Consider the following 24,485-nt stretch of genomic DNA (forward strand, 5'->3'; position numbering starts at 1 on the left):
GACTCTTCCTGGCAGAACTTCTAGGCTTCCTGGCAACAACAGCCAAGGAGCCGCCGCTGGGGTGTGGGCGGGGAGGGGGACGCTCTTACTCTTTCCTGCCTCTGGAGCCGGGGAGCCGAGGTCTGAAGTTCTCCGCCGCGGTTCTGGGGAGATGCTTGTGAACCGCACGTCGGGGATGGCAGCGGCGGGTGCTCCCGCATTAAACACAATACGGCCACGTAAATGGGCCTCTCGCTGCAAGAACTTCAGGTTCTATTGTATTCGCACCTTGTAAAGTAAAAAGTCAGGTTTCTTACTGGGTGTGTGTGTGTGTGTACCAATACATGTGGATGAAACAGACTTCCCAGTTTAAATCAAGTCCGCTGCTACTCCACTTTTAAGGTTTTTGGAGACTCCTGCCGCCGCAAGGCAGGCACCATAAATCAAGGAAGATTGATTTCTAGATTGTTTCTAATACTGGAAGACCCAAGGGAAGCTGGGGGTCTTGTGCGGGGTTTAGCCGGGTGGAGGGGGGGGGGATACGTTCCTGCCGCGGTGGTTCTTCCCTTCGCGGGGAAGGCCCTGCCCTGGCCCGTTCTCCCAGCAGGTGGATTACGTGTGCACTCCCCCCTCTTCAAAAAGCCACACCGACCCCATCGATTTTGCAGAGCAAGGAAGGGAAGGGATTTTTTTTTTTTTTTTTTTTTTTTTTTTTTGCCCTAGTGCAACCTGGGGCTCCCACACCGGTGTGGGTGTCTTTGGACCAGAAGCGGCCTGGAGAAGCGGGGTTGACTCCCCCGGCGCGGCGCGGGTCTTTGTTCCCCGCAGGGCGCCGTGTCCTAAGGCGACCGCAAGTCTGTCCCGCGCGCCCGGATCCACCGCCGGAGGCCAGCGGGGTCTCCAGACAAGGCTGGGGAAGGGAGACCACGACCTGGCGAACGGCCATCGGCATGTCGCCTTCCCCTGAGCACTTTGAGGCCTCACGGTCCCCGCCTTTCCCCGAAGGAGCCCCCCCTCACACACCTGCCCACTGCGTGTCGACACCTGCCTTTTCATTTTCTTTACATTTGAGCAAAGGCTTGAGTTGTGGACGGGACGTCTGCCCGTGAAGGAGGATTAAAACTCGGTGCTCTTTTTTTACTACCCTGCAACAATTAAAAGGTACTTCTGGATGCCAAAACTATCCCCTCCCTCAGGGAAAAAAAAGAAAGTCAGAAGTTTAAGTGTGTGGGTGTGTGGGTGTGTGTGGCGCGGGGGGGGGGGTGTTGGCACCCTCTTGCGCGCCTCTGGAGAGCTCGATCTCTGAGAAAATGTCGTGGAAGAACTCGCAACTGTCTGTTGCCCACCCAGGCCCGCGGGACGCCCTGCAAAGCGCCCAAGCCCAGCGCTGGCTGATCTTCGCCCCTACAAACGGTTTCCAGGTTGGGCTCCTGACACAAAACCTCCAGACTCACGCCCCACCCTCTTCCTGAGACTGTGGGTGTAAAAGAGAGTCAAAACTCGGAATCATGGGCTCTGGGGGGATTGGAAGATTTCTGGAGATAGCATCTTCCCATCCGAAATTTGTATTCTAAAGTGTGAGCTTCGGTGTGCACTTCAGTGCGCGCACGCGCGCCTCTGCCTCTGTGTGTGTGTGTGTGTGTGTGTGTGTGTGTGTGTGTGTGTGTAGAATGCATGTTTTTATCAAATACCTAAAACGGTTCGTGACCCCAAAGAGGATTAAACCCACTGGTTTGGACACGGATGAGTGGGAGCACCTGAAGGTCTTCGGGTCGGTGTCGCCGTCCATCCATTCGACGGCCTAGCCAGCGAGCGGAGGAGCTGAACCTGGGAGGCTTGTCCCCTCCCTGGCTGGGAAAACGAACCGAGATAGGGGGGATTCTCGAGGACAGAAAGAGCTAAAGAGGACGGCTTGGGAAGGGGAACGTCGGGGGTGAGGGGAACTTAGAAGGTAAACTAGTAGGAATAGTTGGCTGGTGGGACTGGCTAGTGCAACCAAGGGTTCGGGTAGAAAGAGGGACTCTACCGGGGTGCTCTGAGCTACATTCCGGGACTCGGGACGGAAAGAGAAAGCCTGAGGGCTTTGATTCGTGGCTCCTGCTGGATCCCTTGCCAGCCCTAAACTGTGGGCAGAGCTTGCGGGGCGGGCGAAGGGGTGGGTCTACCCCTGCACAGTCCCACGGGCCCCCATCCCGGGCAGTGGTCTCCTGCGGCTCGCTGATGTGCGGGATCCGCCAACCCCCTGCGCGCTCGGCCCGCGCCCTGCGGAGGAGCCCCTGCTGCGGCCCAGGGGTGGAGGGGCAGGAAGGGAGCGCGGCACCATCACCCGGACCCGCATCGCGGAGCGGCCAATCTCTCTGCCCACACCCCTTCCGCATCCGCGCTGGAGCCTCCCAGTGATCCCCCGCCCCCATCTCTGAGCGCGAGGGGCGCACCGGGTGGGCGAGGGGCTAAATAATTGGCCAGAGGCCAGGCTTCCCGGTTCTCTCTCCGTTTCCCCGCGGCCTGACTGCGCCCTTGGTTGCTGGGGCGACGCAGCCCCTCGGGAAGCCGAGACCAGGTAACCGGGCCCCCATCCCGTCCAGGTGTGGGAGTCTGTCTGTGTCCCCGCGAACTCTCGTTTCCCAGGGTTTGAGTTAGTTTCCTCCCGGCTGGATCTCCATCCCCGCCTCCTAGCCAGAGCCGGGCTGCAGAGATACCTCGGGCCCTCGCGCCGACCCGGCCGAGAACGCCACCCTCGAGCGCAGAACGCACCCCGAAGTGCTGGGTTGCTGGCACCAAGCCCGGGAGCGCAGAGAGGAAAGGGAGGACCGGGAGGGAAAGGCGGGGAGGTGGCGGGTGAGCAATCAATGGCTTAGCCCAGCTCCCTGCAGGAGCCACCGCCTGTTCACCGTCTATGCAGGCACCAGCTGGCAGCAGCATCTTTGAGGTACCAGCACCTGGAAGGCCAAGGCCGGATGGAGGCCCGGGAGCCCAGGGCGCGCCGCGGGACTCCAGCCCTCCCGCTGCGCCCAAGGCTCAAGATGCTCTCGGCTTTATGAGGTTCCCATACGGCCGAGTCCTCCATTAACACCTTCCCTGATTACTGAGAGGCTGGAAGGGCTGAACACGGCCTCGGAGCTTGTCTCCCTGCACTGGTCCTCGTCTGTGTCCTCTGCCCACCCCTTTCTCCTCCTCCTCCCGATCTGGAAGCATAAATAGAAAATAAAAGACAGGTGGAGGGAGCTGCGGGTCAGAGGTGAGGGATTCGGGTCAATTCCGACAGAGAGGGGGGCGGGGAGAGAGAGAGAGAGAGAAGGAAGGAGAGAGAGTGGGAAGGAGAGAGAGAGAGGGAGAGAGAGAGGGAGAGAGAGAGAGAACCATCCACCCACCCAGCCACCGGTTGACTTATTTATTTGGATTAACAGAGGACCCCTTGGCGAGATCCGGGGACTGGCTCGCACCTCTGGCCGCCGCCTCCCGCCCTCCCTCGCCGAGGACCGGGTTCTCGGGCGGGAACGTCTGGACCTCAAGGTAAGATCCCGATGGGGGTTGCCTGGCCGGAGCAGTTTTCCGCCCTCGGTGTGAGCCCGACCGCCCGGCTCCCGGGAGCGCCCCGGGCACCTACCGGAGGCTGCCCGGCTTCCCTCGGGGCCTCCCGCTACCCGAGGCCGCGGCGGGAGGAGCAGCTGGGACGCGCCCCCCGCGGGGTGGGAGGCGCTCGGGGCCCCGGGCCGCGCCTCGGAGCTGATGCGCTCGTTTCTCCGCGGTGCAGCCACCGTCGCTGAGGGACCCACTCCTGCTCTCAGAATGCTGAACGGCACCGCTCTAGAGGCAGGTGAGTTACACGCTAGGCTCTTCCTCTTGCCCTTTCTCTTAGGCCGGAGCATATACTGTGTGGGTGTGTGGGTGTGTGTGTGCACGCGCGTGTGCACGCCTTCACCGGGTGGGAAGAAGAGGGGTTTGTTTGTGTCTGTCTTAGACATTAAACCGCGAACCGTAGGCTCTAAGATACATGGTCTCGTTCAGAGTCTCCTGACAGCATTCCTGAAATCCGCGTTCCCCCTCCTCTTGCCTTCCTCTCGAAGGTCTGAGCTACTCAGGGCGGAGGCGCTGGGGGCGGAGGTCACGGTGCCACTGAGCCGCGAGGTGTCGGGGCGCGAGGGATGCGCTCCGGCTCCTTCGCGGAGCTGCTGGGGGCGTCTCCTCCCTGGAAGGGATGGGGCGGGGACGGGGGCAGGAAGACGTCGCTTCTCACCCATTAGGGCTTAACTGGAAACTGGTTTCACCCCCACTGTTGGTTCAACCTGACCCCCGCGTAGCCGTTTCTGCGGGCGATCTCCGCGGACGCGGGGGTGGCGGCGGGGGGAGGCTCCCTTTATTCCTGGGGCTGCTGCGGGCCCGCCGCGCGGCAAACCGCAGGTAAAAGAGCTTCAGATTTCAGAAGCGCGGTCTCTGCCACCGGCCGGCCGTCCCTTGGAGAAGAACCCAGGGGCGTTGGAGGCAGAGGTTTGAAGGCAGCGCGCAGCGGGCCGGAGACCTCGCGGGGCTAAGGGGGTGCGTGGGCACAGGGCGCACCCGAGGGCAGGGCCCGGCGCGCCGGCCGCGCGGAACGGGCTCCCGGCCGAAGTGCGCAGCGGCCCGGCCGCGGAGCTCCCTCTCCTCGCGCTAGAGCTCCCGCACCCCGGCGCCGCTCAGCCCCTTCCCATCCCGGCCGGAGGGAGGCCGCCCTTCCTAGTAGGACTGAATGCGAGGGGCGCCCTGGCGGCGGCGCCAGTCTGGATCGGCCACCCTCGGTGTACACACAGTTTCCCTGCGCCCACGGATGGAGAAGGGCCGGCTCGCCTCCGGGCTATGCTCTGGCCTCCTGCCCAGCGCAGACCCCGAGGCATCCAGGGCTGGGTGCGCGGTTCCAAGCCCCAAGACGGCGCCGACTCCCCCGGGCCCTGGGATGCTCAGGACGGCGCCCAACGCCGGACGCCGCTCCAAGAGCTGCACCTTTCAGACCAAGGAGGCTCCTCAACTGGCTTAATTGGGTCAGGCGGAAAGGCGACCTCTGCCCTTTTAAGGGCAAACCCGGGGCACAGGATCTTGGCCTCCAAAATTCAGGTCTGAAGAGACCTTGAGTCACTTATTCTCTCAGTCGAGGCAGGGTTTCCCCTTGGGACCCTAAAGTCTCCGTTGCCGCTTGATAAAGCCGAGCGTTCCCTTTGCTTCCCTCTCCTCCCCTCTGGGGAGGGAGTGGGAACCCGGGACCAGGCTGCCGCCCTAGCGGAGATTCCGAGGCCCTGACCCTCAATCCCAACTCCTGTGCCCCCGATCCCAGCCGCCCGCTTTCCTCAAAGCGGCCGCTGTAAGCGGCTGGGTGGCTGGTGGAGCAGAAAGGCAAGAGCGGACGAAGTGGGCTCCGTCGTGACGGAGGGCAGCCCCTGGCCAAGGTTCTGCCGCCCTGCTCCAAATAGAGCTCTGAGTTGAGAGGGGAGACTCGGGATTCCCCTCCGGGCCGCGGGGGTAGGGGTCCCTGCACCTGTCCCACTGAGAGATGCGGGGACTCAGCCCCAGGAACTGGCACTCGAGGGTCATTCGGCGGGCCCCGGGCCCCAGCAGCTCTTCTGGAGAGAGGAAAGAAGGCAGAGCCACCAAGACGCTCTCCTTAAAGTGCTTTGAGAGTGGTGGGCTGGGGGACACTCTTAGGCCATCTCCTCCCCGAGGCTGCAAGACAAAAAGGTTAGGACGTCCCAGGTCACGCGCCCAATTCTTGGAGAAAATGTCCCCCGCCCCCACGGGCTTCCTTTTTCAGGAACTGTGAGAGGAGGCAGGGCTCGACCGACGGGGAGCGATTTCCGATCTCCCCAGAACTAAGGAGGACCTCCCGAACTCCAGCAGCCCCCCTGCCCCACCCCTAGCTCTCTGCAATCTTCCTGCATTGGCTGAGAAGGAAGAATCCTAGCAGTTCTCATCTTTATGGGAAGTAGCAAATCCCACCCAGAGCAGGAACTTGCAACCCGAGTTTTATAAGAAAAAGCAGGGATAGCTGGGCTCCAACCTGGAAGCTGATGGCAGGAGGTCCTCTGCCCTGCCTGTACCCGATTCACAATGAACAAATCTGTGTGCAGAGGATGAAGGAAGGACCGAAGGATTGGAGGGCTCACAGGACTTCTGTGCCTGGCTTCCCTGGAGATGTCACAAAAGTTCTGGCTTTTTCTTAGAGTTGTTTGTTAAGCTGTCACTTAATGAAGTCTCCAAAGTTTCAGCCCTTGCAAGGAGGCAGTGGTGTTCTTGGGTTCTTTGTTGTTTTTGCTGAGCAGGACCCAAGTCCAACAATAGCCAAACCCACTTCTGAACATCCACATGGGGGGGGGGGGGGCGGTGGGGGGAGTTAGCCTAGAAACTAGACAAAGCGGGTTCCTGGATTGAGGTCCCATATTTACTTTTTCCTTGGAGCCTCCTTGGGTTAATTGACTGATGTTCTTCTCAAAGACCCCTCCTCTTCCTCTTCCTCCTCCTCCCCCTCCTCCTCCTTGGTCCCAGTCACCGCCTTGTGGGAAGGCAGTCTGCCCCTTTGTGAGAGGACCTGCTGTCTCTGAAAGAGCTGCTGCCCCCAGCCCCAGCGTTTGTGCACGTGGGTTTGAAAAGCTCATTGATTTCCATCCAAAGGGGCTAATTACATTACTTACAGTAAATAGCAGCCCTGCTGTCCAGTAGGGCTGCCAAAGTGAGGGGAGGTCTCCAGCTTAGTTCACTTGATTGGCTTCATTTTTGTGTGAAATTGTGTTTTATGAGCTGTATTCTGGCACCCGGAGGACCGTAACAGCGTCCAGTCTGCAAATAACATTATTTTTGACCCAGAGAAAAGAGTAAGGGGGAGGCAGTGTAGTCTTGGGTTTCGTGGTAGAGGTGACTCCAGCAGCTTCAGAAGGCGATGCTTTGGGGCAGGAAGTCAGGATCTGCACCATTCTTCTCTTCCTTCCTTTCCTTTCTACTCCCTCTCTCATTTCCTTCCTCCCTTCCTCCCCCATGCTCTTCCTTCCTCCCTCCCTTCCTCCCTCCCTTCCTTCCTTCCTTCCTCCCTCCCTCCCTTCCTTCCCTCCCTCCCTTCTTCCCTCTCTCCCTCTATCTTTCTAGATTTGGCCACCTTCCATGTCGGGCTCCTCCCGAGGGAAGCGAGTGCGCCACCAGCGGACTCCTCCAGGTGTCCGGGACGTGCCGGGGAGAAACGGGCGGCCCCGGGAAAGCCGACGGGGCGCGGTGGGAAACAGGCGGCCGGAGGGAGGACGGCGCAGAGCCGAGTGCAGCCGGGGCTTCCTCCTCTCAGCTCAGAGCTGGGTCGGTTCCTGCCGCCACCGCTCCCCGCTTCGGGCCCCTAGGGGGCTTCTGGTGGTTTGAATGAATCGACAATATCAGAGTATTGTGGACACTTTTTAATAGGGCCGAGGAGGGGCCGCCGCTCACGGGAACAGAGGGAGACAGAACAATCCTGCCTCTTGTGAGGCGCGGGGCTGCCATTCTGCTTGTCAGCTCTCACCTTCCCCTCCTTCACGGCGAGGACCCCCCCTTCACATCCTCCTAAATGTGTGGCGCGTCCAGATTTACAAGCCCCCAGTCCAGCCGGGGCAGTGGGACGCGCGCCCGGTCCCGGGGGGCGGCGCCAAGCTCGCGCGAGTCCCCGAGTTGCTGCCCACATTGACAAGTTTCAGACGGGACACGGGACTCGCCATCGGTTTCCCTCCAAACCTGAACTGGGTGAGAGACTACAACCCCCTGTGGTCACTGTTCAGTTGCACATCACGTCTCCAAGCCCACGGCCTTTCCCCTACACTGGTGTGTCAAAGAAAAATCTTTTTGCCAGAAGTAAACTCCAGAAACATAGGCTCTTCTAGCTCCTTTTCACTTTGGGGGTTGCTTCAGTCCCTGCTGGGGTCGGGAGCCTTTGGGGAGGTGAAGCAACTTGCTTTTAAAAAGTGAATTGAGGAAGAGGGGGTGGGGAGGACAGGAATGTCTGTTCAATATTTACTTATTTGGGGATCCCGTAAGCTGGGGACCAGAAAGTCCACAAGGAGGAAACCTAAAGTTGGAAGCTGACATTCTGCATTTCTTGAGCCAGGATCTGCTCTTGAACTTGGACCAAACAGGCCGGCTCTCTGCCTTCTGCGCCAGGGCGGGGACAATAAGGGCTCCTTTTCCCCTTTAAAACGTGATTCCTGGGAACTCTTGGAAGGGGGTGTGTGTGTGTGTGTGTGTGTGTGTGTGTTGGGGGGAAGTAAATGCCCCCTCCTACTGTCTCCCCCCTACACCCCCCCCATGTTTGTCCCCACTTGCCCATCACCAGGGGGTTGAGAGGAGTATGACAGGTCTTTGTTGTCTGAATAAAAATCCGTAGCAGCTCCGGGGAGAGAACTCCTCCTACTAAATTATCAAAAATGGGCTGGCTTTAGTCTCTTAACAAATTGGACACAGCTCCGGCGGCAGGAGCAGTCCCCAACCCAACCTACAGGCACTGGGAACTTGCAAGCAGCCAGGGACCGCTGAAAATAGCGCTTCTTTTTCTTTCTTTGTGTTCAAAACTATTTTCTTTCTTCACCAGATTTTGTTTTCCTCCCCCCCGCTGCAGTTGTTTCCCATTAGTAACTCGATCTCTCGGAGCAGTAATATTCGCCTGCCTTCTTCGCCTCCTTTCCCCTCCACCCGTGTTTGTTTGTTTTCTGCACATCTCCTTCAGGGAGCCGCTGGGGCTTTTTCTCCCCCCTTCTTCTTTTTTCCTTTCCGAGCAGACCAATTTCCACTCCGTCTGCCTCTTTCTTTCTTCTTCCCTCTCGCCCCCTCGCCCGCTGTCCCCGAGCGTCTCCGCAGCCCCCCATCGCGCCGCCTCTGCGGTCCCTGCTTCTCCTTCCCTCGGATGAGCTGAGAGCCCCGGGCGTGTGTATATGGAAATAGTGGGGTGCCGAGCAGAAGACAACTCGTGTCCTTTCCACCCCCCAGCCATGCTCTTCCACGGGATCTCCGGAGGCCACATCCAAGGCATCATGGAGGAGATGGAGCGCAGATCCAAGACAGAGGCCCGCCTGGCCAAAGGCGCCCAGCTCAACGGCCGCGACGCGGTAAGGAAGGGCCGGCGGCGGCGGGAGCCGGGCGCCCGTGCGCGCGCGGGGCAGCCGAGCCGAGCCTCCCTGGCGGCCGACAGAGGATGGCGGCTCGTGGGGGCGTCCGCTCCAGGTTGGCGGGTGGCTTATCTCTGGTCCGCCTGGGTGCAGGGTAAGAAAGGGCTCTTTTCCGATTTGAATTGTCTGCACTCCTGACACCCCGAGCTCGCTCACCTCTGCCGCAGCTGGTCCCGGGAAAGCAGGGAGAACCGGGCGCGAGAGGATGGGGACGTCCTCTCCTCCGGACCTCGGATTCCCGGGCGCCTCCCCGGCGAGGATCGGCGGCCGGAGGGCGAGCTGGTGCGGGCCACGGGCTGCCGGCGCGCGGCCGAGCGTCCGGGCTGAGCTGAAGCCTGGTGACTCTAGTCCCTGGGTCTGGTGACCGGACATTTGGAGCGGACTAGAACGCGACTGGGCTCCCTCCAGCTCCCCGGTTGCTCGGAACGTGGGACCTTCAAACCCCGCGAGTTTCGGGGTCTCTGGCAGCTCGTCTGGGCCCTTTGAGGGAGACAGGACTGCGCTCAGCTCTCGGGCCGGGCGGGTATGGTGTGCAGGGGACCCTAATAGAAAATCCGGAGGAGCGGGGCACCTAGCCCAAGAGCGAGAACTTTCCAACCCTTAAACGCTGTGATCGACCACCTACCTCTGTCGACACACGTAGGATAAAAGTCATGCCAGCTTAATAAAGAAAACCAATGAATAATCTATGTGCTCGCCTTTCCCACTTACGAGCCGGAGGGGGGAAACTACAAAAGTCTCCGGAAATGATTTCAGCCGAACATAGCTATGTAGATCCTCAGGCATCACACCGGGAATTGTGGCTCAAACTAAGCCGGTAGACTGCCCCGGGCGGGTCAGCGGTATTTTGGGTCCACCAAGTAGCCGCGTTGGTGGATGTTTCTACATCTGCAAAATGAATTCAGTGCAGGCCCTTGTCTGAATAAAGGGCGAAACTTTACTTTTCCAGGCCCGCCAGAGTTTCATGGGGGAAGTCCAACCCATTTCTGCTAGTCCTGAGGGAAACGTACAGCGGTTAACTTCTATTTCCCCCCCTTTTGTGGCTACCCTGTTTAAAAACAAAAAGCAGTAATCCAAACGCGAATTTCACAGCGGGGCTGCGCTTGTTAAGGCGAGGTGTCCCCATCCTTGCTGTGTCGTGGGGACGCCGGCGGGAAGCTTAATTTGGGCATTAAAAAGATTTTCAGGACAAAGATCTCCTGGGTATGTTGATGCCAGGGAAAGAGGGCCCGTGCAGAGGGGATCGGATAACGGACTCTCCCCGGGAACAGGCACGGTACACCCTTACCAAGGAAAGGACCAATAACCCTGAAGACTGGAGAACAACAGGATCTGCCAAATACATCCCGATCAAAACAATGTCGACCAAATTATGAGCACCAGTATACAAACCTCTCCCTTCCTTTTAATTTCAACGTTGCTTATAAGGATTTAGAGAAATAGCAATGTAACAGTGTTTGTTGAAAGAACAATATGTGCTTGTTCAGATCGCCTTTCCATTCTCCAATAACAATTTCCGTTGTCTTATTTCGTGCGCAATGGAACCCACAATTTTTAACTTTTAATTCTTCGAGTTTGGAAACATCCACCAAACTATAGTCCGTGCGCTCCTAGCCCTTTCGAAAAAGGCTCTAGGTGGCCGGCGCGTGTTTTTAGGTTAAGTCCGGGAAGGACGCGGACGCCGCGTTCAGGCGGACGCGGTAGAAAGGGTGCGAGTCGCAGAGGGAAAAACTGCAAACGTTCCTCCGACGTTTGCCTTTGCGCAGGGGCCCCTGACCTTGCGGCGCTCGCCGAGGCCGAGGGCTGGCGCCGCGAAGGGTACCCGCGTGGGGCGGCCCCGCGCGCCCTCCTGACGCCGCGCGCGCTTCCTTGCAGGGGATGCCTCCGTTGAGCCCCGAGAAGCCCGCCCTGTGCGCCGGCTGCGGGGGCAAGATCGCCGACAGGTACTACCTGCTGGCCGTGGACAAGCAGTGGCACCTGAGGTGCCTGAAATGCTGTGAATGTAAGCTGGCCCTCGAGTCCGAGCTCACCTGCTTCGCCAAGGACGGTAGCATTTACTGCAAGGAGGACTACTACAGGTATTCCCACCCCTATCCCTTCCACCCTGGCACACCTGGAAGGGCCACCTGCCCGAGCCCCGGAGTCCCCTCCCTGTCCCCAGCCTTTGGTCCCTTGGGGGTACTCTTACCAGTCCCCAGACCAGGGAAGCCCACCGCGTGCGCCTTCAAGCTGCAGCATACCCATCCCCGCCAGACGCGCGGGGGGGATGCGCGCGGACGGGGCCACCCAAGGTCTAGAGCGTGACCAGCGACTATCCCGCTCAGGGGGCCCTGGGCAGCTCGGCCGAGGGAATTGGGCAAATCTCGGAAGGGTAAATGAACGTGTCTCGGTCCACCGAGACGAAAGCGGGTTTTGTTTTGTTTTTTTTTTTTTTTCCGTTTACTACGAACTGAGTGAGCAAGGCCCGTGCCTTGGAACTCAACTGGTGGCCGGGGCAGCAGCAACTGGTGTCAGGTTTTCGCGAGGGGGGGTGGGGCGGGAACTCACGTAAAGGACCATGAAAAGGAATGATCGCTGTTGCCGAAACCCAGGCCTCTCAGTTCCGAGATGCCTTTCCCGCTGGTTGGAACCTGCCCGCCAGACTCGAGAGACGCCGGAGAGTCAAGTCGCCGGCAGCTTGTTTATTGATTCTTCCCAGTTCTGGTTTTGGATTGGGGACGCGAGCGAGGTGCAGGGACTCGGCTCCGCTCTTGGCTGAGGAGAGAAAAGTGGTTAAAAAAAGAATTAGCTTCCCTCTGCAAAACTGTCCTTTTTTTTTTTTTTTTCCAGGGCCGTGTCTGAATGCTTTCAGGCACGCTCACGCTTCCATAAATAGTAACACCCTTCGTTTGTATGTTTTGTAATCGAGGAAGCGTTTTCACTTGACATCGCGATGTAATATTCTTAACATTGTGTTGTGAGTTAGCCAGTGCAGGGTTTGTTTTTGGTTTTGTTTTTGCTTTTTAAAATTTTCACTTTACAGAGAAGAAAACTGAGGATCAGTTACCCGATTCTTCTGAATTTAATGCAAGGGTTCTTTGTCTTGTTCACCAGGGCAGGTCAATGAGCAAATAAAATTAATGTCCAAGTGGGCGCGGGTCCTCCCCTCCCAGACCCCTCCCAGGTCTCAGTCTTCGGCCACTGCTGGCCAAGCCCCAAGTGTCACAGTGGGAGGTGGCCCTGCCTTTGCCTCTACCAGCGCCCTGACTCGACTGTTTCCTTCCAGAAGGTTCTCTGTGCAGAGATGTGCCCGCTGCCACCTTGGCATCTCCGCCTCCGAGATGGTCATGCGCGCCCGAGACTCTGTCTACCACCTGAGCTGTTTCACCTGCTCCACCTGCAACAAGACCCTGACCACGGGCGATCATTTTGGCATGAAGGACAGCCTGGTGTACTGTCGCGCCCACTTCGAGACCCTCTTGCAAGGGGAGTATACACCTCAGCTGAGCTACACCGAGCTGGCGGCCAAGAGCGGCGGCTTGGCCCTGCCTTACTTCAACGGCGCTGGCACCGTGCAGAAGGGGCGGCCCAGGAAGCGGAAGAGCCCCGCGCTGGGGGTGGACATCGTCAGTTACAACTCAGGTGGGCGCCCAGCCCCTTCCCAGTGCCCCTGTAGCCCTACCCTCCTCTGCTCAGCGGAGAATTCCATCCAGCTCCTTCCCGTCCAAGACCTGGTTGCAAGACGGTGCTTTCCTTAGCACGACCCTTTTCTCACTACAGCTCCCTTTCACTCAGAAAGAAGGGAAAGGTGGAGAGAGGGAAAGAGGGAGGGAAGAGGGGGAGGGGAGAGGGAGAACAGGTGAGAGAGAGCTTTCTGTAGTTTGGGGCAGAAAACACATTCATAAGGCTGCAATGACTTCCCCCACACAGGCCGAGCCAAATCCTTGTTGCCCATTAGTTAATGAGCCCATTAGTTTCAGGCTCCCAGTTGGAGCAAAACAGCCCCAGGGCAATTCCTGTGTGGAGGCCAAATTATAGATCCTGGAGGAGGTTTCCCTAAACACTAAAAAAGGAAAAAAAAAAAAAAAAGAAAGAAAAGAAGTCTACAGAGCCCAACCCCAGTCTGTCTAGAAAGGGCAGAGGCTGTGGTCACCAGCTCAGAGTTAATCAGGGAAACAGTTGGCAAGAGTGTTGAAAAACCAAATCCCTGATCTTGGTGAAAAGCAGCTGTAGGGGCGGGAGTCAGTCTCCACAGCTGAGCTGGCCTGCTCCGTCCCTGGGTCAGGGGACCCATCCAGCCAGCTCATTCCCTGCCGGATAAACCATCCAGACACCCAGACCGCCCTGAAGACTGGAAGAACCTCCAGGTCAGGCCCTCTGAGGAGGCTTAGTGGTGTCACAGGCTGCTCTTCTCTCCTCCTCCAGCTTTCTCTCTTAATTAAAAACAAAATGCAGGCAACAGGCCAGAGAGCACGCTTTGCTCCTTGCTTTGGGAGGCGCACACGTTATCATTCATCGATCTCTCTCACTCACCAGTTTCCCATTGTTGGTAGCCCGCCCTCACCTGCCATCCCCCAGGTGAGGATGGTGACAGGCCCTGAGGACCACAATCTAACTCCAAGCGGGATGGAAGCTCTTCCGGTGGGTCCCAGCCACTGGAAAAGAGGTTCCAGAAAGCCCTAGGATAACTCTGGGGCAACCTAAGGGTTGGTTTAGCTGCTCTGACTCCCTGTCCCCTGGCCTGGCCCCAGAAGGAAACCTCAGCAGTCAGGAGACTCAGGCCAGGGGAGTCCATTCTATTGGGAAGGACCTTGGGGACCTCATGGTGGCAACCCCTGTTACCATGATCACCCAGATACCAGCCAAAGGGTGGGCGCCCCAGAGCACGTATCTTGCCTGTTTTTCTCTTCCAGTTCCCACATGCCTGGTGTGGTGTGTGAGCCACTGTGGCTTAATGGTGAAGGGACACTGTCCCGTCAGATAAGTGACTTGCCCAGGGTCACACAGCCAGTGTGAGCTAGAGGAATCCGGAGCCCTGCTAGGGCCCACAGCTTTCAGGATCCCCGCAGGCTGAGTGGGCTCTGCCCAGCTCTCTCCTCGGCTCCCTCCTGGTTCTCGGGAGGTTTTCACAGAAAAGGCGCAGCGGGTGGTGTCCCAGGGAGCAGGGACCCAGCGCGACTGTATTGGTCCCACGGGGTTCAAGCCGGGGTCACTGGGCAGAGGCGGAGGGCCGGCTGCCGGCTGCAGACCCTGACTGGGTGGGTTGGTGTCGCACAGCGGGCGCACCCCCGGGTTTTGCCAACCCCCCGCCGGAGGTCGGGCTGCGCACTGCCCTTGCTGTGCCCGAGGCTGGGGCTCTGGTTTGGGGCCACGGTGCCCAGCGCGCTTACTTGGGCTCCTTTGATGCGTGGTCCCCGGGGCAGGCCGGGCAGGGCACTAATTGTTCTCTGTTAATAGAAGGTGACATCGGAATCTCCAGCCACTGACCAAGGCCCTAATGCCCTAATTAGAGTGAGAGAGATTGACAGAGAGAGAGAGAGAGAGAAAGAGAGAGAGAGACAGACAGACAGAGAGAGAGAGAGAAGCTAGCCAGGCTTTTGGAGAGAGGGAAGTCCTCAGCCCAGAGAAGGTCCAGAAGTGTGGGGAGATTTCTAGCCAAAGGTGGCAAGCCTGGTTTTTCGCTTGTTTGTTTAACCTAATTAGCTACGTTTGATTTCGCCTTGATCTTACTTTACGTGAGAAAGATCCACAGAGCTTTAGGGTCAAGAAAATTGTGCTTCTCCGAGGAGAACTAGAGAGTACACATTTATTTCTTAGAAAGGACGAAAAATCTCTTTCCACTTAGGCCTTTAGTTTGCAAATTAGTGCTGCCACAAGGTTATGGAGAAAGTTGATGCTCTTGTTCTTTAAGGAGGGAAAAGTTGCGGAGGCCTCCCTGACCGCAGGGAGTTTGTAGATCCCACCACTGCAGAGCCGGTACCTCTTAATTAACATCCACCTTCTCCCTTCTGGACTTTTCCCAGAGATACGAGCAAATAGCATAAAGTTAAGATCAGGTGAAAATAATCTAGAGAAATTGGGTTAAAGATGCCTGACCAGAAATCAACCTGCCATTAAAAAAAAGTTTATGAATGCAATGCCAGTTTGTTATTACAAAACTAGCCAAAGAAACGCTTCAGTGCATTGAAAACACGTTAAAGGGCAGACAGTAAAATGGACCCGCAGTTTTAGCTCCTTATTTTAGCTTTTTTTGGAGCCATCTCTGCTTAAGTGTAAATTAATCTCAGAAAAGACTAATGTTGATACTAAACACATCTAATTTATACATTGATATATTTTCAAACACATGTACACAGAATATGTTTATGATTCAGACTTCCAGAGATGGGAAGCTTGGCAAAGATCAGTAAGTGCTCGACATAAGGCAAACGTCTTTTCATGAGACTCTTCCTAATTTAGTTTATAGCTCTTTGTGCAGATATCAGGCAGATATTTTAGAAAGAGACCTGGAAAGTTTATCCGAGATGCTGGATTGAAATGCAGCCCTCCAGGGTGAGAAGAGGATTTAGTCTAGGGCAGGCAGCTCTTGGTTGGGTAATGTAGCATTAATTGAGAGACTAAATTTTTGCCAGTTCGCGAAACCTCCCTCCTTAGGGTCTTTCTTGGCTTCCAAACTTCAAAAGCTCCCGGCAGTCGTTAAATTTGCCTGGCACTGACCCCTAGTGGTCTCCCAGGGATCAGTTCTCAGAAGGTTACACACCTGCAGAATAGAAACTCACTTCAGGATAAGGGACCATTCCATAAGTGACCGGAGAATAAAATTTTTAGATCTTCTCATTAACTTTATAGTGCCAGATGTGTACTTACAGGTGTATGTTTAAGACAGTTTTAAGAGATTTATCATCTCATCTCATAATTCGGGGGGAAGAAAACCCCTATAGCTTTAAAAGTAGACCCTGGGGAAACGCAATCACTTGCAAGTTTACGTAAGGCATTCATAGTGAAACACAAGTAATTTAGGCCAATGCACTGCGTTACTCTGTAGATGACATAGATTGCTCTATTAATTCACATAATATAACTGATCACACAGTTTATCTGTTTATATTAATACCAGTTTAATAAAGAGCTAACTTAATCTTTTTGCACAGTGAATTGTATTCTATGTGAAAACAAGTCCCATAATTGTTTTTAATACACTATAATTCTCTGCTGAGTTCTTAATCAGCAATAATGGATATAGAATGCACATTCAGAGAAGCAATTTTATCAAACCTGTCTATAATTTTTTTCATAAACTTCATTTTAAAGACTAATGAGTATATAGTTAGGTTAGGAATCAAACCCATTTCTAAGAAATAGTAACTTGTGTGTGGGGGGGGTGGATGGCTAAGGACATTACTTAAGTACCAAGTTAAGTCTTCTACCTCAAGTGTAATATTCCATTTAATGTGCTATTCAGGAAGGGTTACACATCACTCACCTATGACAGAATTGAAATCTTACTTGAAGAAGCCTCCAATGACTAAGGTGTGCCTCTTTGACTGTTTTGGTGTGGCTTCATTTATAATCTGGTTATGAAATATAGCTCAGTTTACTGGAGATAAGTATAGTTTTATAGTAGGTCATAAGATGCTGTTTCATCCATTTGAGGATACAAAAGTGCAATTCTGTAGAAGATTTGAACTTGACATCTCTCCCCGGGGATGCAATAGGATAAAATGTAAAGCATATTCTCTCTCTTATTTCTGGGTACAGGTTACCCTTTCTGTTGGAGTTTAAGGAGCCTCTGTTCAACATTTGGCTGTATATATCTAACTTGCATTCCATTTCAAGTTGATTTGACTTTGCATTTATAGTCAATCGTGATTTTATGGATGAACAAAGATTCAAAATCTTGATCGAATGCTCGCTGAGCTCCTGGCCCTGTGCATGACTTAGAGGACCCGATGGTGAACATGATAGAGTCTTTCTCTCCATGAACTCAATTGCTCTTTTGCCAAGTGTGCCCTCTTTATGGATCTCATGGAAATATGAACAAAGGAGACATTAGTCCATGCCTAGTCTTGTTACGTTAGGGAGAATTTCTTAAGTGGATTTTGTGATGCAGCTGACTCTTGTTGATGACTAAAAAACTACTGGGTTTCTGTATATATACTGATTTACTAAAAGTGTTTTTTAAAAAGTAATTGTAACCAGAGCATAGCAGGCAAATACTATTTTCTCCAGCAGAATGGAAGAGGTAATAGTAAGAGATGTCTCACTTCCTTCAAGATTCAGGTTTCTCCCCCAGGGAAACGACCAGGTTGATTTTAGATATTCTATTATAATGCACTAACATGCATGATGATCAGTCTGAATATATATGAGATAAACATCTGAAGTAAGGTTTAAAGGAAAAAAAAAAAACCTGCCATGCCCTTTAAGTTGAGAAGTTGGCTGAATCAGTAAATATTTAGCAAAATGTTTTCGTTTTGTAATCGTATTTCTTATGCAGAGCCAGTAGGTTATTGGAAACGACCTCTTAAATGCACATCTTTACATCCCGGGGATAAGGACTTTGAGGCTTGTTTCAAAGGCTGGGTTGTTTTGCCCTCAGTGCTGAGGGAGCTGTGCAAGGGGGGTTGTGATGCCGCCCTCCTTCTGCCCGGCGGGCCAGGGACACAGCTCAACCCCCCTCCGTACCACGTGCCAGAGCAGACGGGGCCACGATCCGAGCGGGACGTCAGAGCCTCTGAGCTGGGAGCTGTGGGGTGCGCTGCAGGCATGAACCAAGGGAAGAAAAGTCTGCGCTCGTTCTCTTTCAGAAATATTTTCTAAAATAACTCCAAGGGAAAACTATTTTCATCCTGGTTAGCCCTACGTTAAGCAGTTATAGCTAAAAGCCCTCAAAAATAATATTCCTACGGTTACATAAGAATCCTGCAAATTTTTATTTTCTAACTTCTCTCCCTTGTCCAGCCACTTTTAACTTTTTCTGGAAACGTTCTAGGATTAGCAGAAAAGGCTAAAAATTGGAACTCAGATTCTTCCTTCGTTGGGGGGCTCTCTGAGACCTTCAGATGTGAGAGAGCTGAAATTACTCGCTTGCATATCTTTCATGCCTTCAGAGAATACACCTCATCTCACAAATGCAGACAAAACGTGGAGTCTCTAAAAACTGTGTGTGGAGCGGCGGTGTGCTGATACACATAAATATAGTAGAAAAGGGTGTTTTCTTTTCCCTCTTGGAGAAGATTTCTCTCCCTCCCACACTTACAGCTTATTCATCTTTTCACGGTTTTCTAGCAACCATTAAGCCGAAGAGGGGATTTATCTAATATTTTTCTACTACCTAAACTTCGGGTGTGTCCACATGAACAGACTAGTTTGGAGGTCGTGGGCAATTAACCTCTTTCTTTTGTCTGGCTCCCACTCATAACTGGGTCGACAGATTTTTCCACCGTTGTTGTCCTGTCATGACATTATCATGCCACCTGCCATCTTCTCAGCTAATGCAGGACTTTCCACTGAGCCCCTGTTTGTCCACTGTGACTGCAACAGGTTGTAACGAGAATGAGGCCGACCATCTGGACCGAGATCAGCAGCCTTACCCGCCCTCGCAGAAGACCAAGCGCATGCGCACCTCCTTCAAGCATCACCAGCTCCGGACCATGAAATCCTACTTTGCCATCAACCACAACCCGGACGCCAAGGACCTCAAGCAGCTTGCTCAGAAAACAGGCCTGACCAAAAGAGTTTTGCAGGTAAGAAACCTCCATCGTTGGCTGTGTATACATCTTCCCCTTGCAGTAAAAATAGTTCTCTTCCCTGTTTGGAGTGATACGGCTATTTCCTGTACTGCTTCTCATTAGTTTACCTTAGTTACCTCCCTAGAGAGTGTACTGAGATTTTGCAGGGGCTTTCGGAGACTGCCCAAAGAGAGATGCAGGGTCTTCTAAGATGCAGCCGCATTCTCCCTGCAGATGGAGAGACGGGTCCACCAAAGCCAGTTCAGCTTGCCTAGCTGCTCTGCAAATGCAGGTGACGTTATCTGCGCAAGTTGTGGCTTTGGAGACTTAACGTTCACATTAGGGTCAGTGCACAGACTTGGCGGGGGGACCTGCTGGCGCTGTCTTACTTCAACACACTCTTGGCAGCCTCACTACCTGTTGTGAGCTTCCAAATTCAAGACGACCCTTTTTGTCAACTCCTGGAAAGCCACAAGTATGGTTAGTGTCTCGGCAACCACTTGGAGCAAGTATTTTCCCATTTTAACCAACCATATTTCACAACTAAATACTGGGAGTGATGAGATCTGCTGTCCAACTGCTTTCCTAAACTCATCACGGTAAGAATATGTAACTAGAGACATGATAGTGGGTTGCTGTGGGTCCCCTGTGATGCTCTTACACTTTTCAGTGACAAATAGCAGGCATTTAAAATTCCACCCGCCAGTTTCCGGTTGCTTGGGGTCCGTGGCCCTCGGGGTTTTTCCTATGCAGGGAATACTTGCCATGTGTCAGACTCAAGAATAGGCAGAAATCTGTTTCAATGATGTTCATTTCATGCGAGTGATTCTTACTCTGTGAACCATTCCCTGACCTCGCCTGCCCTCATTCTCAAAAAGACAGTAGTTGAGGAATCAGGGTGTGTTTCCCCCTCTTCATCTCTGTGCCTTCATTTCCCCACGGTATCTCCACTTAAGTATCCGTAGCCCCCAAGCGGCAGTTGTTAATGCTGGGGCGGGGGCCCACGTGCTGCTCAGAGGGTGTCCGTAGTCGTACTGGAATTACTCTGTTTTAAAAGAAAGCAAAAAAAAAAAAAAAAAAAAAAGGCCCTTCTTTCCCAAGAAAAATAAACAATTATATTTAAAAGAGAAACATATCCAAAAAAAAAAAAAAAAAGAAAAAGAAAAAAAGGAAAGAGAGAGAGGAAAAAAAAGAAGTATAAAAATAAACATCGGTAAAGAAATCCATTGGGATTGGTTTGCAGGTTTGGTTCCAAAACGCACGAGCCAAATTCAGAAGGAACCTTTTGCGGCAGGAGAATGGGGGTGTTGATAAAGCTGATGGCACGTCGCTTCCGGCCCCGCCCCCAGCAGACAGCGGCGCGCTCAGTCCACCCGGCACTGCGACCACTTTAACAGACCTGACCAATCCCACTATCACTGTAGTGACAGCCGTGACCTCTAACATGGACAGCCACGAATCCGGAAGCCCCTCGCAAACTACCTTAACGAACCTTTTCTAACATTGGTTTTTTTTTTTTTTTTTTAATTCTTCCTCTTCTTTTTATTATTATTCTAATGATTATTTTATTATTTACAAGACTTTTTTTTTTTTTTTTTTCCCTAACCCACAAGATACTTGGGAAATAAAAACAACAGCTTGGTGTGTAGCCTCTGCAGCCACTTGGCAAATGAGTTTACAGTATTGTCTCCTTTACAAAGTGTATTTTTTTTTTTTTTTTTTTGTCTACAAAGTGTATTTGGATTTAAAAAAAATTAATTAGATCTTTCAGTCGGTAAGGGGAGTTTGGGAATCATTCTAATAAGTGCCTCTTAAAATTGTATGTTACTTATTTCCAGAATCCTGAAGAAAAAAAAAAGAGTGGTATTATGATGGGCAAATAATCATATTCCCGGTTATATAATTAGGTTAATAAAGAATCAGATAATTAATTAAAATTATTTTTTTAATCTTGCAATTGTACGTGTACTTAACGGAATTTTGAAAACTTCATATTGTCTTTTTTTAAATTTTAAAATGGAAAAAAATGTTTTGATCATTCCTTTTTCTTACAAATGAGGAATATGATTAAACAAGAACATTAAGGATAGCAAATCTAAATATTAAAGATTAATTAGGTGGGAAATCTAACCAGGAATGTGACTCTTTTTTCCTCTTAGGGTGTACATCCCAACAAAACTTTCTTATTAGTTAGTTATTGCTTTTCAACATTTGAAAAATACTTAAACCTCCTGTGTATCCATGAAAATTCCAAACAGAATTTGAAATTCTATACTTTTAACCTCCACAAGCTAAAAATGATAGTTATAAAACCATTCTTTCTAAATTATTTTTTTCCCAGGGAAAATGGAAATAAGCAAATATAATTTTTTAAGAAGTTAAAAAAATCAGTATAATTTAATCAATAGCTCTTAATTGGCTTCAGCTGTACCATGATATTGTATCTGGCATTCTATACAAATAATGTTTAAAAAAAAAAACTTAGTAACATGCTAACAATGAGAATTCTTTGGTTTTGTTTTGCTTCATTTTACTTTGGCACAGGTTGATGTATTTGTCAGAAAAAAAAAAAACTTTTCTGACATTAGAGATTTGAGGTTCTTAGTTTTAAAGTAGATAAACTCAGAAGCCTTGTGGATGCTGATCTGAATATATTTCCTAGTTTACAGTAGCATTTTTTTTCTTTTAATTTAAGCTAAAATCTTAATGGTCTGGGCAGTGGTGAATGTTCATCTATATGCTTCTGTTGTAGTTAAATACCAATTAGATTGTGGATTTCCTAAAAAAAATAAAAATAAAAAAGAAGTCAAGATATATGTCTTGCTTTAGTGGATTGTTAAGAATAACTTTGCACATGTTCTCCACTTTTTGGACCCCTTAAATCTCCTCTGGCGGTCGAAGTGGCTATTTAATAGATTTTAAAGGTGTCCTTCTGGCTGTATAAATGTGTGGTTACATATTGACAGTTCACTGCCCACATTAAAGTGCATTATTGTAACTTTTGCTCAGGGTCTTTAGAAAATTAGCACAGAAAGTAGCTTATTTTTTAAAAAAAGATGATGGAAGATAACACTGTAACAGAAGAAGGTGTGATTGCCATTATATATTTAGCAAGTGTGGTCATCATCTTATATGGAGCTTAAATCTTGACTTTTCATATTTCTATTACATTTTGGGCATTTACCACTAACCAGACCAAACAACCTTGGTAAGGCTGAGATCTTATTAATACACTTTTACAGGTAAAATATTGATACTTATAAATTTTGTTCTTTGACAGAACAATATATGGTACTATAGATCTACTTTATTAAGTAGACTAATTATAACTCAGTTCTCCTATGTGCCTTATGAGATAACTTGGAAGTAAGTTTGTGAAAAATCAGGATATATGTGTTGTTTGTTAAATTAACTGTTTTAAGCCCTTTTGACACCTCACTAGTTTTGTACTGTTTTACCTCTTATTTCTGAAACTCTTTTTATGGTGTATCCTGTTAGAGGGGACAAACATGTCATAGAAAGCAGTTGTGCACTCTTTCCAATATAGTTGATAAATTCAATAATCTTATATATTGAGCTTCGTGTTTATAGTACAGTAAGTGGTCTAGCAAAATTGTCCATGTTTCTTTGTTTATTGATAAATGCATTGTATAGAAACTATTTCCCCTAAATATTTATGGACCAAACAATTGTGATATATCCTATTAAATTTGTGTGAATAAACGATTTTGAATCTAAGGAGTTTTATTTCCCATTAGTTTTACTTAAGGCTTAACTGTACTAGTGTGTTTTCGATTGTCTATTTGTAAAAGCTATTAAAACGGTGATATGAAAAATTTTAGATATGCAAACATACAAATAGTTTTTAGATTTCCAAACTTCTGATTCATTTTAAATTACCATTGCATATGCAGTGTAATTCAACTTAGAATTACCTTTAAATATATTTTCCTACAATAAAAGTAATGCCCCACTGATTTGACTCAGCCTGATTTTTAGAATTAAAAAAAAGATAATTAGCAGATAAAGTAATTGCATGAAAAGAAACCTTAAATATGATTAAGTTTAATGTTAGGTCTATTGAGCACAAATGGATATTTGTAAATCTAAATAGAAATTGCAGACCCCTAAAAGCCAAGTTGCTCTGTAGTTAATAAATTGTCACTATGATTTTTTTCAGGGAGAACAAATCTTGGGGCATTACAGCCAAACATCCCGACGTTTGAAAATTCCCTAAAGTATTAAAAGAAGGGGAAAAGTTTGATCGGAAATCCACTGCAGTGAAGACAAAGACAATATTAGGTTATGATAATCATACATTTAAAAATCTATTGAGCCAAAAAAAGAGAGACAGAGAGAGAGAGAGAGAAAGAGAGAGAGAGAGAGACCGGGAGACTTAAATGTCATTTACTGAATGTTAACAAAACTTCTGTTTTTATGATGTCTAACACAAATGGAGGCTTAAAATTATATGGTTTTAAACAAAATTAGATAAATCGTGTATAAATCAGAGCAACCAGGCAGTAATATGCCCACCCCAGATTTGAAGAAAATTATTGAAAAAAAAAATCCCACACATTTGTCAAGCACAGTAGTTGTAAAATAAAATCCAAGAACATTCATTTCACCTGCTTGCTAATGTGTATTAGTCCTATCTGTTAATGGCATTTTCCAATTGTAAATTCAAAGAAAAGCTATCACTCATTTAAGAGTATAGGGATCAAAATCCAGTGATTTTAGTATTATTGTTTATTACTTCCTTTTTAAACAGAAATCTCTGCATGCACTTTTACATCTGTCACTTCTAGTGTACATCTCTGTATGATGACTTATCTTTGCTGTTTCTTGTATGATAAATAGCTTTCATTAATAAACATTTTATTTGATGGAAACATAGTTAACTTTATGTTAAACACACACTTTTGAAATTAATTTGGAACACTGTCTTAAAAGGCAGCACAATACATTTCCAACTTGTTATACTTAGGAAAAAGCCCAAATGATATAATGAGGTTAAATTCTGGTAATCTAGGATAAAATTATTTACTTGGTTTTTGGCATCTCATGACTTTTTATTAGTTGTATTCACTTGACACATGGACTAAAAATATTTTTTAAAACAAAGAAAACCCAAATTACAACAAAAATAAACCTCAATATACTGTCATGTAAAATTTCAGCAACTTTTTTAGATGATTAGGGTAAAATTTATAGATCCTCTGTAAGTTTACATGTTTGCTATGCAATGAGCAAATTTACTGAAAGTATACAAATATATTCTGAGCTATGACAAGATCCAATCTTTGCATAGTTCAAACTACATATGATATCACAAACAAAAGAGCAAGTGGAAAGAAAAACAAATGTTTAGGAATGAGGTTTTTTAATTGTTAAAGGGATATTTGAAGACAGAATTTTTTTAACTATTCATATTTAGCTGTATATCCAAAGCATATGTTAAACAAATTAACATATAACTTTCCAGAAAAGTTTTCATTATGATGAAATTTTTATTATATACAAATGAACCCTATGTAAATGATGTAACTTTTATGAATAATAGTGTAAATATTTCACTTACATGTATTCTCAGATTTTTGAATGTTTTCTTAAATGCTTTCGCTTCCTGAATACTAAAAAAGAAAAAAAAATTTTAAAA

General features: G+C 49.9%; 1 protein-coding gene across 4 annotated transcripts; it reads left to right on the plus strand.

Moving 5' to 3' along the window:
• Window positions 1–3,768: 3,768 nt before the first annotated feature.
• LHX9 (LIM homeobox 9) lies at window positions 3,769–23,063 on the plus strand. Of its 4 annotated transcripts, none has more exons than XM_059906047.1 (6): window positions 3,769–3,796; window positions 8,938–9,056; window positions 10,992–11,194; window positions 12,382–12,737; window positions 18,639–18,841; window positions 20,070–20,327. In XM_059906047.1, exons 1-6 carry the CDS (start codon window positions 3,769–3,771, stop codon window positions 20,325–20,327), a joined length of 1,167 nt encoding a protein of 388 aa, XP_059762030.1. The 4 variants fall into 4 exon arrangements, with proteins under 4 accessions (XP_059762030.1, XP_059762048.1, XP_059762022.1 ...); XM_059906056.1 differs by lacking the exon at window positions 3,769–3,796 and adding an exon at window positions 15,679–15,684 and having other exon boundaries at window positions 8,940–9,056; XM_059906065.1 differs by lacking the exons at window positions 3,769–3,796; window positions 20,070–20,327 and adding an exon at window positions 23,007–23,063 and having other exon boundaries at window positions 8,883–9,056.
• Window positions 23,064–24,485: the final 1,422 nt, after the last annotated feature.

The sequence above is a fragment of the Balaenoptera ricei genome, chromosome 1, assembly GCF_028023285.1.
Source record: "Balaenoptera ricei isolate mBalRic1 chromosome 1, mBalRic1.hap2, whole genome shotgun sequence".
Classification (NCBI taxonomy): Eukaryota; Metazoa; Chordata; class Mammalia; order Artiodactyla; family Balaenopteridae; genus Balaenoptera; species Balaenoptera ricei.

Excerpts from the sequence above, each read along its gene's own strand:
- LHX9 (XM_059906039.1), top strand. The coding sequence starts at position 8,883 with ATGGAAATAGTGGGGTGCCGAGCAGAAGACAACTCGTGTCCTTTCCAC. Across the intron at positions 9,057-10,991 it reads AGCTCAACGGCCGCGACGCG|GGGATGCCTCCGTTGAGCCC; the intron begins GTAAGGAAGGGC and ends GCTTCCTTGCAG. Across the intron at positions 11,195-12,381 it reads TGCAAGGAGGACTACTACAG|AAGGTTCTCTGTGCAGAGAT; the intron begins GTATTCCCACCC and ends GTTTCCTTCCAG.